Source organism: Anopheles gambiae, chromosome 2 (assembly GCF_943734735.2).
Source record: "Anopheles gambiae chromosome 2, idAnoGambNW_F1_1, whole genome shotgun sequence".
NCBI classification, from domain to species: Eukaryota; Metazoa; Arthropoda; class Insecta; order Diptera; family Culicidae; genus Anopheles; species Anopheles gambiae.
Genome location: NC_064601.1, coordinates 32,272,274 through 32,288,276, shown reverse-complemented (window position 1 = coordinate 32,288,276; position 16,003 = coordinate 32,272,274). Strand labels below are relative to the sequence as shown.

General features: G+C 48.5%; 1 protein-coding gene and 1 non-coding gene across 3 annotated transcripts; one reads left to right on the top strand and one right to left on the bottom strand.

The window, feature by feature from the left end:
* Positions 1-7,796: 7,796 nt before the first annotated feature.
* On the bottom strand, positions 7,797-7,868 carry Trnae-cuc (transfer RNA glutamic acid (anticodon CUC)). Its single transcript has one exon. It is a non-coding gene; the product is annotated as a tRNA-Glu (tRNA).
* Positions 7,869-8,156: 288 nt separating this feature from the next.
* Positions 8,157-13,337, top strand: LOC1273777 (neprilysin-4). 2 transcript variants are annotated; one of them, XM_061645043.1, is made up of 2 exons: positions 8,157-9,136; positions 9,229-13,337. In XM_061645043.1, exon 2 carries the CDS (start codon positions 9,455-9,457, stop codon positions 12,476-12,478), a length of 3,024 nt encoding a protein of 1,007 aa, XP_061501027.1. In that variant the 5' UTR covers positions 8,157-9,136; positions 9,229-9,454; the 3' UTR covers positions 12,479-13,337. The 2 variants fall into 2 exon arrangements, with proteins under 2 accessions (XP_061501027.1, XP_061501026.1); XM_061645042.1 differs by having other exon boundaries at positions 9,226-13,337.
* The last annotated feature ends 2,666 nt before the right edge of the window (positions 13,338-16,003 follow it).

Sequence of the window (16,003 nt, the reverse complement as noted above, 5' to 3'; positions counted from 1 at the left end):
GGAAATGCACTTGTACGCTGTGACTTCTCAAATTGTTTTTTTCAGGTGGATGTCTGGTTCGTTGGGTGAGCATTCCAGGAACATAAAAACTTCTCCCAACTTGTGAAACATTCATCCAAGCCAAATAAAACCACGCCACCACTTACTGGACAGCCTCCTATCTCCTATCGCAAATGGTCAGTGTTTCTTGGGAAATTTGCACCAAAATTATCATAAGCAGAAATCATCATGGACACCGGCACGACGATGGCCACGCGACCACTCTCCAATGTTCCTGTGCGTAAGATGAAAGGAGGCGCATTGTTGACGGAACGCGCACGCTCGAGTTCGTATTTTTATTAAAAACTTATGCTGTGATGCCGCCAACATTGCTTCTTCTTATTTGTCGTCCAGCCGGTCCCTTGGGTCGAGCAATGGATGGTGGAAGAACTCCATCAGGGCACGCGTGTGCGCTCGCGCGCAATTGAAGATGAAACGGAATGGTTGTTGTTTGCTTAATGCATACACACAAGCAAACGATGATCGGTCCCGGTCGGTTTGCAGATGGCGGTCGGTTGGAGCTGTAGAGTATGTGTGGCCAAGACGCATGGCAAGATGTTGACGATGTTGATGATGAGCCACCAAGGTATTAAGAGATCAAAGGCTGATGAGGTACTTTTTTTTCTCTTTTTTCACCACCAAGCAAGTCACGCATCAACCTGCCGCTAATGTTTCGATTCGAGGCGCAGCACTTCCCATGATCGAGATGATGATCCTGGAAGAAACATAGGGATGTTGTGATGTATTCATATAAGCAGTTATATGCAAACATCATTTTAACGATATTGCATGAAGATGCTTCCGATAATAACATTCCAATTTTAAGGACTTTTCAATACTCAACCCAACAGTTTTTAAATGAAAATTTGACTTGATTTGATTCTTGAAATTAAATTAATGCTGTTTCGCCATAGTTCCGTTGCAAACCATCGTCTATTCACTGTTCTACAGCACCCAAATACCAAATGTTGTAAAAAGCAAAGAAACAATTTATCAACGCACCAAACTCCCCGTAGAGCCTTGAACGAGGGCAGACAAACAGTACTGCTGCCCCTGTATGTGCGTGGATGTACGTTTCCGGAACAGTTTGACTATAGTAAATTTATCCACATACTTTCTGAGGATGCGTGTAGAATACAGTCTAGCGGGTATTCGAACTGTATGTTTGTTTGCATAAGTACATCTTGACGCAAGGGGGCGCGAGAGAGAGATTGAGCGAGAGTTTCGCTTACGCCATCTTGCACACACAAGACGCACGAGACGCCCCTCGCTGTTACACATGCAAGAAATTGAGCTGTTTTCCCCTGCCATCTGACAGGGGCACGTGGTGAACGAGCTGTTCCACATGATTTTGTTTCCCTTTTTATCCGGCACGGGACGGATCCACCGGAAACGGGACACCACACACTCGGGACACCACTCCAGATTACTTCGATCGTTGGGAAAAGAGCGAAAAAAACGAACCGGATTTGGACAAGAATAAAAAAAAAACGGAAACAAATCTTCCCCACCAGCCATTCGAACCATTAAATTTGTCCTCACCGTATCCGAAACGAATAAAGCATTCGTTCCGCCGAACGCACTACGTCGATGATCGAATATCAATGCACACTGGTGGCGGGCGCGTAACGCTATCGCTCTCGCGGTCCTATCGGTCCCTACCGAAACGGGGGACCATAAATCCTTAAATGTGACGGATTTTACGATCCTCTCTCGCGTGCGTGCCGGTTCGCGCGAGCCGCCTTACAATTTTGCTTTATTACTATTTTCTACCTCAATATTCTAGCCAAACCGCACCGCCGTGATCGAGACACGTTCGTGGGAAGGGAAATTATCATGCGTGCGACCTGGACATGCGGGGTGATAAAACAACGAACGATCGTGTTTCTCGGCGTGCTCCGGCAGTGCTGCTGTGTTGTTGGAGAGTTCCTTCTTAAGTTACGCTATAAATAAATCGTTTATTAGATTGTCAGAATGTTTTGATTATGGACTGTTTTACGATCGATTCCGATGTTTGACAGTAAAATATACATCTTAACAGGACCGCAGCAGCTACCGTGCTCAGTGGCGGGGTGTAGGATGCGGTAGCCACTGTAGCACTAGCGAGACAGCATTGTAAAACATTGTTTGAGAAAGATCAACAACAGCAACAGCGCAGTATTGCAACACTGTATTACGTTGCGCTTTCTTTTATCCAGATGGTAGATGCTTTGTCTCTCTCCATCTCTATGCCTCGTTTTCTTTATAAATGTAAAATTTCTTGCATCAAACAATGCAGCATCTTGTGTTGATTCTGGGAAGCACTTTCTTTATCGTGCACACAGGCACACAGTGCCTTATGCCACTGCCATTACACAGCATAAACAAAACGCACAATACTTGATCTTACGACATACGGCGTGGTCTTATGCTGTACTACTACCCTCATCGCCTCCCCTCCCAAGCATTAGCACAATATGCACGCAACCACCTTTCCAATGCATCTGTCGGGTTGCGCCACGACCGGAGGGGAAGGGGGGCAATTTTCCAGTTGAATCGATGTTTCTGTGGGGAAACCTTGCCCAGGCCATTCAAATCAATTGGCTTCAATTGTCTCCCGCCGATGGGTACCACCTCGGTGTAGATTTATTTTAATGCTATTACACATTAGAAGACGTTCGCTACACTAAATAAAACTAATAAGAAAGGCGAAATCCGTGCTGCTTTTGCCGACCGAGGCCAGTGCCTAGCATTTTGTGTAACCGTTTCTTCACACTCGCCCGTTTTGCAGCAATTGACTTTGATTGAGCTGACCCAATGCCTAGACGACGGGTGCACAAGCCCTGGTACCGCTACGAGATGCAGCTGGAGGGAAAGTACCGCTTGATAGTTGATGATGCTCTCGGCTCGAGCCACACGGCAAGTGATCCTTCACACAGCAGTTAGAAGTGTTCGTAAACAAACAACCAGCTATAGCGCTTCTCGGACGGCTAGAACGCGCGTAACATTGCAGCACGCAAACAACTGTTCAAGGACTGCGCCCATCAATAGTACCGTCACAAGAGCACTCTTCATCCCCAATTTTAGCTTTTCCCAGTAGATTGGATACATACTTACTCAAGAACACTGGGTATCTACCGTTGCTCGTGCCATCTCCAGAGCTCGTGCCCGCCGTCTGATTGGCAGCCGGAGTGCGATCAGCAGGTAAAAACGAGCATAAGGGACGACAGACTTTGATGCGATAAAATCTCGACAAAAGCTACAACGATGCTTGCTGCTTTCTTCCTTTTAGCCCGCACAACCCAACGCACCAAACAAGTGCAGTGGCCGAAGGGGTGCTTAATTTATTTCCAGCAATAAATTAAATCTAACCCGAGTAATCGGAAGCCGCCTTCGTACGGGTAGAACGCCACGGTGGCTGCCGGAGTTTGTTGCACAGGCTTCTAATCGGTACAGGTATCGGATGGTACAACCGTGTGGCAAGCATGATGGTACGCATCTTCAGCCAATACACCATTCTTCTTGGGAGGTGAACCACGCAGCATCAACTTTCTACGGGTGCTGGGGGAAGCTTAGGCTTAGCCCAGAACTCTAGATGTTAAGCGCATCATGCGTTAATGATGAGCTATTTTTTAGTATTGGGAGAAAGTTGCTCTCTTCGAACATGCTTAAATTGATATCATACTTAATGTAGTCCAATACCATTTTTCACCATCATCCCTAAGAAAGGAACTGGAAATTTTCTAAAATTTATTTAAAAAAAACTGTTTACTTACACTTAAGCTTTACAAATTGCACCCCGTGCCAACATCACGGCCGGATATTAAGCAAAACAATCAAAACATCCGCTGTTGTTCCTGCAATCGGAACACATTTTTGATCCTCTCAATTGCATCCGGATGAAAGATTACACCCACCGAACCCGGGCGACTGACAAAGCGGGAACCATTTCTCTGTACGTTTTAATCCCATTTTTGACACCCTCGTGTGAAGATTGTTTCAAGAAAGAGGGTTTTTTATGTAATAAAAAAGGGACAAATCCTAAGAACGTGTGTATGTCGCTACCTTTCCTACCAGGTGTCATTCATCACACTAGGCAACTTGAGCACTTCATCGTTCCGTTCATCACGGCGGTGATCATCACAAAAACGCGATCGACCGCCAACGATGAGACCCGCAGTGAGTACACCCACCGTCTTATCTTCAGAGCGCGCGACAAATGCATCGATTCATAAATGGATGCATTTCCGGAGGTTAACCTTCACGCCCTTTTCACACCCGTGACGCATTGGTGCCTCCCCATCCCCGGCTGGCATCACGAGGCAGTATAGTGCGAGGGTCAGGCAGCGTGTGGCTGGAGGTGATTCATACCAGGCGGAATGTAGGTTGCAAAAACGCGTCGAAATGCGATCACGTTCCGCGATCACTGCTCGGGTGCTGTGAAATGTGAATGCAACACAAAAAAAAATAAGGGAAACACCCACCAGCCCTTTTTACAAGGTAATTTGGGAGAGCAGGGTTTGCTCGGTTGATAGCAGCAGTACCGGCACGTGATGTGTGCCCGTTTAAAGAAAAGGGAAACCGGATGCATCTGGTAGGTAGAGATGCACCGGTGTAAAGCAGTGATTACGGGTAAACATGAAAGTGAGATTTTTTGTTTTGTTATATTTCTTACAGGACCAAGTTAAAACATACAGTTTTATGCATCAACCGATATGTGTTTTAATGGAAAAAAAACATGATATTTCGTCAAATGTAGCTCTTTATCCACTGTCATTTGCGTGAAATTATCGGAAAATGGCAATAAAGGATATTGTTATCCTATTAATAAATTGAAAATTACATTTCGTACCGTTGGAGATTTAAATAATCTTTCGTTTGGTGCCCAACTCAAAATATTTTCATTTTCGCGCTATTCGATTCGTAACATATTTGTTTGATCGATAATCTCACGTTTGCTTTCCTTTCGGGTGCGCAAATGGGTAAAGTTTAAAATGGAAAGTAATTCATGCATGGAGAGCTTAGTTTTGGGAGCATTTCGCACATTTCAAGGCAGCAGGCTAGACCGTGTCTTAATCGATAAACTATAGGAATGTATCGCTTTCCTTGAGGATTGTTTAAATGGTCTACATAAACTGAAATGTTTGGTAGTATGCTCATAATGAATCATGTACTCAAAATTTTCGTGCAGCAGTAAATACAAATGTTCAACATTATCCTTATTCTTGTGTATTCTGTTAGAGAAGCTTTAGGAGCAAATCATTATCGTAGTTTAAAAACACAAACAAAACTGGCAGGCAAGCAAAGCGCGATTTTAATGTAATCCTTCTTTATACGGGACGGGATCCAACAGTCCACACACGAAGAAACTTAATCCTCCACCGCGACCCTCAAAGGATACACACACACCCCCTCTCCACAACGTAATCCTTCCTTCCCTTCCTGCATCAATACATTTGCTTTCAACCTTGTGGAAAAACACAAAATAATGCTTTATTATTTATTCCATCTATCGCTTACCAACCGCGCATCGCTTTCCAAGCGCCCACAGAGCGTGCAGTGCTTTGGAATCGAATAATAAATAATCAACCAAACCTGTCACCACACCGTGCTCTCTCGGTTTACCAGCCACACCGGACATCCCACCCGACACATCGTTCGAAATGTTAGTTTGGTTGTTTCTTCATCATTGCAATCCGTTCTTTCCTTACTGGCTGCGCGCGATAGACTCCGGAGTGCACTGTGTGTTGTGTTCATCTTCTCCGATACCTGTGTGTATTGTGCACTTTTTATCGCGTTCGTTTGTCTATGTTTTTCATGGTTTGTCCTGGTGCTTGAAGAATATCTTTACGCGCGATCCCTTTTGCATTATCATATTTATTTATTCATTCTAGCTATGTTTTCACACCGGCAACATTTGCGCTATCCCCGTGTGCTTATCGATTGGTTTTTTTTTTCTGTCCCTCCTTTATCGCCTTTTTGCGTCCATCAACCGGCCGGTGCCGTTGGCCGAACAGTTGATGCGCGGTTTTTGTCGTTCGCAACTCCTTGATGTATGATAAGCCTGTTTGTCGGAGGAGGCAGACGATCGTGGGGCTGGAGTGCGTGTGTGAGGTTGGTAAACGAGCAAAATGCTATTTGCATGCCGGTCACACAATCCTGGCGACATCTTACTATGGGGGGCTATCCAGCGTTAAAATGATGATATAAGTAAAGCGGAAGAAAACTAACAAAGGAGTATAAAAAGAATTCGATTAGACACAAACAAGTATAAATTAACACAACAATTAAGTAAACGATTGAGTTAAAAAATATATTATTTATGATAACATTGTTTAAATTTATAAAACACAGAAGAATTCTAGAAACAACGAAAACTTGAAATCAATCCTAAAACATACATAACAAGACATATGCTCTTATAAATGTTGCCAGTCTCGCTATGTTTATATATTGTTTTATCTTTCCACGAGTAGAACCACCTAACCTGCTTGGTGGTGATCCTCCCCCAGAAGACAGACGAGTCGTGTGCTGTGCCACCGGGAGCGTCACGGGACGATCAAGCAAACGTCTTCGCTTCATTTGCGGAAGATAATACACAACCATTCAAGCTGATTTCACTCTGAATTGGGTAATTGTGATTGCTGCGACCGGGTATGGCAGCACGAGAAGTTACGATCAACGATGGCGGTCGTGTCCAATGGATGTAGACGAAATGGATGGATGTGTAAACGGACATGTTCTTAAATCATGTGATCGTTTTATGTTTCGTGAACGAGGGTACAAACAATGGCGGTTTTAGTAGAATTCATCTATTGCTTAGAGCGGATAAAACTGTTGTACTAACTCCAATCTCTCGTTTGATGTGCATTGGACAATCCCATGCCGTTTGCTTTTTTCCGCGTACCGCCAAAGCGATGATATAAAACCGAAATGGTTGCACATAAAATTTTACGATATAAAAGGAAGCAAACGAATCGCAGGACGGCACTAGGCTCAAAAAGGAATCCTAGACGACGACAACACACGGTCCCCGAAGGACGGTGATTGTATATTTCTTCCACTTTGCTCGTAAAAACATTACCCCAACGCGATGGTATTATAGGGTTTGAGGCGCGTACGGTTGCGCATATATTTAGCGACGCACACCACCGATTGACGCGCGCGTGCCACTTCGATTGGCGACAATTTATTACGCTCATTGAGGAATCTGTTTCACCCGCCAGAATGGGGCGGCGCGCAAGCAAAAGCATAAGCAATTCGCATCGCGCCCGAGGGGAGGGGGGGGGGGGGGGCGGGAGTATTGTAGGTGCACAAAACGCAACGTGCAAATAATGCACAAACAACCAAAAAGCATCTTTTTTAAGTGCGTTAAGGATTTACTATTACTATTAATAGCCCATAGCAAAACTATTGTCTCCGTTTTGCGTAATCGCCTCCATATGGTGCGGCTGGGATATAGTGTGGGAGTGCTGCATTGCGACAAGGCGCGTGGAGTAGGAGGGTAGTGTGGTTGTGTCTATTGCAACTATAATGGTGTCCATGCACGCTGCATGCATGTAAATTGTTTGCAGCTGCTCGCACTGCTGTATTTTATTTTGTGTAAAGGAACGACACATCGAATGCGAAGGCAATCCCAGGGGAAGTATATTTTGCTTATTTTGTTAGTAAATAAATCACAAATTTTTATATCAACTTTCGTAAGCATGCTTACATGACAAGTATTCTATAGAACAGAGTCTTAGAAAAAACAAATATGAAGAAAAAAGCAAAAGAGTTTCCCATACCGGGAATCGAACCCGGGCCTTCCGGGTGAGAGCCGGATATCCTAACCACTAGACAATATGGGACTGATGAATGAAAGCTGCTCAAAGCAATATATAAACACAGCCTTCGCCGCATTAATACACCATACAAAAAGATTATTGCTTGTTCATGATGATGACTACTTTTCACAACTATTTCCTCCATAATAAACTCATAATAGTGTTTTATTCCTAAGTAGCATACAAATAACTGAAAACTAATTCCTTTACAATGCCGCATACTGGTATCACGCATTAAAAACCACTGCAACGCATTTCTCAACGTCATTGTTTACTATTTTTAACAAATAATTAGCAACTTTTTGTTAATCAATTTAATCTTAGGATCGGTTAAAATTTACTTATGTTTCGCCAACACATCAAAACTGTTGCTCCTTTGGTGTATCAGCAAAGTGTGTGTCTTCGGCGCTCTGTCCACGCGTTTTCTGTGACGCTTTCCTCCTGCTACCTCTTGCCTATCACAGCATAACGCTACCGTCTTCACCCCGAGAGGGCGTCATTTGGCGAATAGCTACTTTGAAATTGATTTAAATTAGTCTCAATCAAACAGCAACGCGAAGCGCAAAACGGACGACGTCTCTCACCACAGCTTGAGGCGATCGTTGGAACGCACTTTTGGGGATGGTAGCAGGCCCCCCGCGTAACTGTGTATGAGTGCTTTTACGGACCGGGGAAGATTTTGAACCCGTTTTGGAATCGACAGAGCCAGTGTGTGTCAGTGAGGGAACAGTATTTACGTATTGCTGCTGCCGCCACGAATCACTGCCCTATGCCACGGTTTTAGCGGATACGGTGGTGTGGCTTCCTGCGCTCTACACACTAACAGCTCGCCTAAGAAAGTGGCTGTGTAACGCGCCATCTGACGTGATTCTCAATCGATCATTAAAAAAAATCATATCATCACACGCGCCACTACGACACAACAGTGTACGCGTGTGTCAGAGGCATGGCGCGTTAACAGCGTTCACCCTCGTCAGATTCCTTCCTCTCTAGCAACCACCGTATCACGCTGAGTGCCAAGCTGTCAGAAGGGGGGTGTTTGTTATTGTTGAATTGTTGATATTATTACGCCCTCCAGTTGTGGGTCCTATCCCGCGGACAGCACCAATACACACTGCACGCAGCATCACATTTCGAGATCGCGCTCCATCCAGTCATCTCCCGGCCCGGCAGAGAGGATCATCACGGGCACTCACCGTCATCTGTTCCCGCGGCGCGTTCGGATGCTGCTGGAGAACCCTCTATCGCATACGCATACGTACCGCCGTCCCGTATCGCACCAGGCAAAACAGGTACCCGGGGCCGTTAATCGGCGTCAATTGCAGCGAGATAGCGACTGAGTGCTGACACATTCCTCTTCTCTACACGCTTTTGCTTGCAGCAGGAGTACAGACAGTTCCCCCGGATGTGTGTGTTTTAAGCGGAAGTTTGTAGCCTTAGAAACACTGTGCTCTAAGTAGTTCGGTGTAAAAGATAAGTAGTTACGACGTTCGCCAGCGACGATAAGCGATTTAACGATCTCCAGAATCACTAGAGAAAGAAACACGGTGTCGTGTGAAGTGGCGCACTGTTCCGCGGATGACCAATGTGCAAACGAGTGCAGTGCAGTAATGAGGTGTAGTGCTAGCAGCAGCTGCCTCCGAGGTGCGATGGAACTGGGTGCCGATAAACCGGCCAACAAACACGATAAGGGTTCGTTGTCAGTGACGGCGGCGTCTTCGCCGGCCCCAAACTGCGGAGAGGACGGTGGTGGCGGCAGCGGCGGCGGCGGTGGTTGCACACTCGGCATCGATGAGCGCACAGGCCGGCTGCAATGGTGCCCGGGGTATAGGTTCGTGAAGTTCCTGTTCGTGATACCGGCAGCGATGCTTCCGATCGGTTTGCTGTTTCTGCTGTTGTCTCGGTTTCAGGTGGTTGGATCGGTTAGTCTTGCCGGCGACGGCCACCAGCTAACCGAACCGTCAACGACGACGGATGATCTCGAAGGGTGCGGTGAGTTCGGGTACTACTACACCGAGGAGCATCTGACCACGAACAACAACCACCTTACCGAGGAGATCGACTGGGCGGAACAGACGGCGGACGATGTCGAACGCCGCTGTGAACCGATTCCGGAGAAGGGACCGAGCGAGAGCCTCGACACGGACGATCGTGGCCTGTTGCGGGGCATCGTGCGCACCTCGTTCATACCGTCCGAGCGACGTGTCCTGCCGGCAGATTGTTTAGGTGAACAGGCACAGCCTAGCACAGCAACGGAGAAGGCTGTGGAGCGGTCCGAGCAGCTGCCCCGTGTGAGAAGATCCGTCGGGTGGATGAACGACGACCGCAGCAGCCCGGAGAGTGTGCGGGCTGCGCAGGTCGCCATAATGAAGCAGTACATGGATCCGGACGCGGACCCGTGCGACGATTTCTACCAGTACGCCTGCGGGAACTGGGATCGGGTGAACCCGATACCGAAAGATAAGGCCGCACTGGACACGTTCGAGCTGCTGCGCGAAAGTCTCGATCTGGTGCTGAAACAACTCCTGCTCGAGGGTGAACCGGCGGGTCTGCTTGATGTAGAGAATGCGCTCTCAACCGTGCGCTCCCAACCGGACGGGACGAAAAAGAGCACAAGCACGACAACGACCGCTGCATCAGCGGGATGGCCAACGACGACGGTGACGGGTGGACCCGCACAACAACAGCTCCATCGTGTACGAAAGCGTGGCCGGGCGGAGAATCGGAACCGGTCCGGGCGTGCCGTCCAGAACAAGCTTATCATCCGCTCGGCCCAGGTAAAGCGCGTCCGCCGCAAGCGCGAACTGCTTATCAACGATGATGCCGAAATGAAGGCACGCCATCTGTTCGTGTCCTGCATGAACTACGAGCTGATCGAGCGGCGTGGCCTAGAGCCGTTGCGCACGCTGCTCCACAGCCTGGGCGGATGGCCCGTACTCGAACCGCACACCTGGGACGAGTCCAGCTTCGACTGGCTCAACCTGACGGCGGCTCTCCGGCGCTACAACAACGACGTCCTGATCGTCGAGTGGGTCGGACCGGACATTAAAAACTCCGACGAGAACATTGTGCAGTTCGATCAGACCTCACTCGGGCTGCCAACGCGCGACTACTACCTTCAACCCGGCAATCGCAAATATCTCGAGGCGTACCGGCAGTTCATGCTGGAGGTGATCGGGCTGCTGGACGTGCCGGCCGACACCGCCCGCCAGGCGACGGATGAGATGATCGAGTTCGAGACGCAGCTGGCCAACATTACCAGCACGCCGGAAGAGCGCAACAACGTGTCGACGCTCTATCGCAAGCTGATGCTGGACCAGCTGCAGGAAGAAGTGCCGCAGATCAACTGGACGCACTACCTTACGATCGTAACCGAGCGGCCAGTGAACGGGTCCAGCTTTGTGGTGATGTTCGCCATGAGCTACATGCGCGATCTGGTCGAGCTGATCGATCAAACGGAGCCGCGCATCGTGGCCAACTATCTGCTGTGGCGGTTCGTGCGCCACCGCATCAACAATCTGGACGATCGCTTTCTCGGCGCCAAGCAGCGCTTCTCGAACGCACTCTTTGGGCGAGAGCGCAATCCACCGCGCTGGAAGAACTGCGTCACGCAGGTGAACGCCAACATGGGCATGGCGGTGGGGGCCATGTTCGTGCGGCGCTACTTCGACGAGAACAGCAAGCGCGACACGCTCACGATGACGCATGAGCTGCAGGACGCGTTCCGTGAGATTCTCGGCCGCACCGGCTGGATCGATATGGCGACGCGCCAGCTGGCCGAGCAGAAGGTGAACGCGATGTCGCTGCGCATCGGCTACCCGGACTTCATACTCGATCCGGAGCAGCTGAGCGCCCGGTACGCCACGCTCGAGATACACCCGGACCGGTACTTCGAGAACACGCTGAACGTGCTCAGCCACATCCGGCGCACGGACCAGGAGAAGCTCGGCCAGCCGGTCAACAAGACGGCCTGGCACACCGCTCCGGCCGTCGTGAATGCGTACTACAGCCGCAACAAGAATCAGATCATGTTTCCGGCCGGGATACTGCAGCCTCCGTTCTACCATCGCCATCTGCCGAAGGCGATCAACTACGGCGGTATCGGGGTCGTGATTGGGCACGAGCTAACGCACGGGTTCGACGACAAGGGCCGGCTGTTCGATCGGGACGGCAATCTGTACCGGTGGTGGAGTGATCGCGCGATCGAAGAGTTCCACGAGCGGGCGGCCTGCCTGGTGGAGCAGTACGGCAGGTACAGGATCGCCGAGGTCGACGTGCAGCTGGACGGGGAAAACACGCAGGGCGAAAACATTGCCGACAATGGGGGCATCAAGCAGGCGTTCCTGGCGTACAGCAAGTGGCTCGCGGCTCAGACGGATCGGCGCGTGCTCGAGGCGGAAACGCTGCCCGGGTTGAACGTGACGCGGACGCAGCTCTTCTTTCTCAACTTTGCCCAGATCTGGTGCGGCGCGATGCGGCCGGAAGCGACGCGCAACAAGCTGAAGACGGCCGTCCACAGCCCGGGCCGGTTCCGGGTGATCGGGACGCTCTCGAACTCGGAGGACTTTGCGCGCGAATATCACTGCCCGGTCGGTAGCACCATGAACCCGCCCGGCAAGTGCAGCGTGTGGTAGAGGGCAGGGTTAGGGCGACTGAGCTGCGTACGTTTGTAAATAAGGGAGAGCCGTGTTTAAGAAGTTGTGTTGCTGTAACGCTCGCTGACATTTTCATGGTACCCGGATCATCTGACCTGACCGGATCAGATGGCAATGCGAATAAAAACGTGTAGCGTACGACACTACTATGCGTGTTACGTTTCGATCGATCGTACTTGATCTGTTCTATGTGCATGCCATATGGCTAGCGAGATGTGTCGTTGAATAAATAAAACCTTAGCTAGTAGTCGCTTACTAGCGAGAAACGACATATCTCCGCTACTTGCACGCTGCTTGTCACCATCCTAACCTCCCGCTACAAGACACTAGTTAATTGAAATCAATTCCAAAACCCGTCCGAGAATCCGCGCTCCGGTGATTCCCGGACCGGGCTTGGCTTGCCCTCTTCTTCTCCTTGCTTCTCTAGTAAGAGACTGTTATCCAATTTATCTGCCGTAGATCAATTTCGCCGAGGTCGAATCGTTTTTCCACACGTAGCGCTACGGAGTGCTGTTGAAGTGAGCACGCCACACAAACGAATTGAGAGCAATATTTCACATTAGTGATGGTTAAGCAATTAGTTTAGGGATACCTTTCTGCCCAAAGTATGGGGATAAGCTGGAGTTGGAGATATCTTCGAAATTGTCAGCAATTTTCGGACCTCGAAGCTCATACATCTCTCGTTGGGAGTAGTTTAGTTGTGTCTCACCGATGCAATTGTGAAACCCTTACGGAATTCCCCTAGTTGTCGTAAGTACCTGAAGGATACCCAACATCAAATAATATGCCAATTTACATCTCTGATCAGGAAATATAGAAGGAAATTCGCAGAGATGTATATCTTGTATATCGTTTGATTTCAAGTATTTTAATTAATGAAGATATCACCAGCAGAAGCAATATCCTCCTTCTCCAGCAGGTGCCACTTGAGTACGTATTTCCTTCGCTCATTCAATGAATTCCAACAAGCTCCCCAAACAAGACGCTACTCGTCCACGGCTCATTGCAACGCACACGGTGTGGACGCACCGTGGAATCAATTCCACTACATTGCAACTTGTTCCATCCGTAGTAGAGGTGCTCAAGCCCATCGGCTGTGGCCAGAAATAGTCTCCAAAATGCACGAATCTTCGCGGAGCAAATTTTTGTTCCACCAACGACAACCAGTCCCGCGTCAACCGGATGCACACGACGGAATTAACATCCAACCAACCAGCCAACCAACCAACCAAGTGTTTCCTCCCATTTGGGAGACGCGATGCTCTGGGTGTTTTACAAAATAGTTTCACTACTACAACACACAGCACACCCCACAACGTTTGCATCTATACTGTGCCTGCGCAGTGTCCGGTGATGTCTACCCCCCCACATCAAAACTCCCACAAACCTCTGCTCTGGTATCAAACCGATTACGGAAGCAACGAACCGGTGACCCCAACACGGGAGGGGGGACACCCAACTCTTCATGTCCGCCCTAGCGCAACATGCACCAGCCCAGTTGCATCTTTCGCCCGTTTCGCGGTTGCTCAAACTTGCCAGCGATCGAAAAGTGTGTGAGGATTTCTAATTTTAGACACCGCGGTCATCTTTGGGCCAGCAGCAGTACGGGGTAACTGAAGTGTTATTAGCTACGTCGTCGCGCACACCTCTAGCTCATAATGTCAGTGCGGCCCCGCGGGTGGAAGTTATACGTGATGTTGTGCGCGCGGGCACCAGAATTACTACTTCCCTCCTTTCACTACAGTTGGCCTCCACTCTGTCCTCTCTCTGCCAACACACGCTGTTCGGTGGTAGGTTTTTGAACACTTTCTCAACATGTGTTTTCCGCAAGTGTAAAGGAAAGTTCTAACAGACACACACGTGCGGTGATAAATGTAGACGATGAAAAGCAACAAGTCGTTCTTTTATAGGCGTTTTTTTTGTACTCCGTTTCGTTGCGCGTGAATGGTAGACGATCATTTGTGCATAACTCAATTTGTCTCAAAATACGATCATGAGCATTGGAAACGTCGTTGGGGGAAGTGTTACAGGGTGAAAAGCACCCTGACATTAGAGACATTTCTCCTGGCAGACATTTAGAAGGAGTTAGGTTTTTACAGACTCTTTTCAGAGCACACTTCCTGATCTTCCGGTTCAGATGGGACGATTTGCGCTAATTACGCAAGCAATTTTTGGTACGATTTGATCATCATGATCTCAGATTTAGTGCTGAGATTACGTATGTTTATACTGAGATGTGTATTCTAAGATAAAACTGTTAATAAATGGCCCAACATCAGCTTAACAGTTTGATTACAGCCAAATAATATCAAGGAATATTACACAATGCTAAGAAGAAACACAACTCAAAAGAACACAACTCAAGTAACTTTAATATCATTCCACAAAATTGCATGTTCCTGAAACACAATTTGCACGTACCTTTCTCACACCTGTTTAATTTCTTTTCTGCACATGTTTCCTGTAGGTGATTGATGGCAACAATGCCATTTGAAATGAGTTAGAGGAGCAACAATAACAACCCCTTAAGCCGATGCATTCCACTACCGTCCATATTACTTTGCAAATCAAGTCGTGCAGGGTCAATGGCACTTATTGAATAGTCGACGCAAATTGCATCTTATGCAAGATACACGAACGGAAAGCTATATAGGATAGGAAGCGTTTGTGGTCAGGTAAAATAAATCAGTTATTATGCGTTATTTTCCACAACCTGTCCGGCCCATCAGTAAGGAAATAAGAGATAAAAACAACGGATCTATCAAACGTTAACCCCCGGTACAAGACAATAGGCACCATGAACTGGAGACACCCACAGCGTGTTCCCCTCCGTCCGACACCGGTGCCACTGGAGGAAGTGCGAACAGGAAACAAACACCGAAGGTACTGGAATTAGAATATTAAACAGCAGCGATTGCGCGGCATCAGATGGCACACCACGGTGGTACACAACCCTTCTTAATTCTCCACATTTTCCAGCGCGGGAGAGTCCACGGGCATGTGTGTGCTTTTCGGAAATGGATGTACGCCCGAAATGGCGGAACTAGCCTTTGCACACACACACACAATGGGACACACGATGTAACGAGCTAACCGTGTGCGGTTTTACGAGGTTGGACAACCACCGGTCAACCTGATCGTTTGGTGAGTGCCACTCTTTCCTTACGGTTTCCTTTTACGGTTTGACACACACCCCTACATGGACTTCCAACCCTCCAGAGCTGCGGCGGTGCTGGTAACAGGAATGCCTTTTCGGAGCCGGCAAGTGATTCCCGTAAGATGGTAGCGAAAACACATTTACGGAAGCCCTGTCCCATCCCCAAAGCTGCGGGTGAAATGCGGCGCGAGATGGTGTTGCGCCAGGAAGTGGCCACAGTATTGGTATACCTTTAGTGCTGGGAGAGCATTCTTTCTTACCAGCATTTCCGCCTCCGTAATCAAGACGGCTAGTTTGTTGGGCGGCCAGGTGATAATTTATACTGTGAGCACATTCGTCCATCCCGT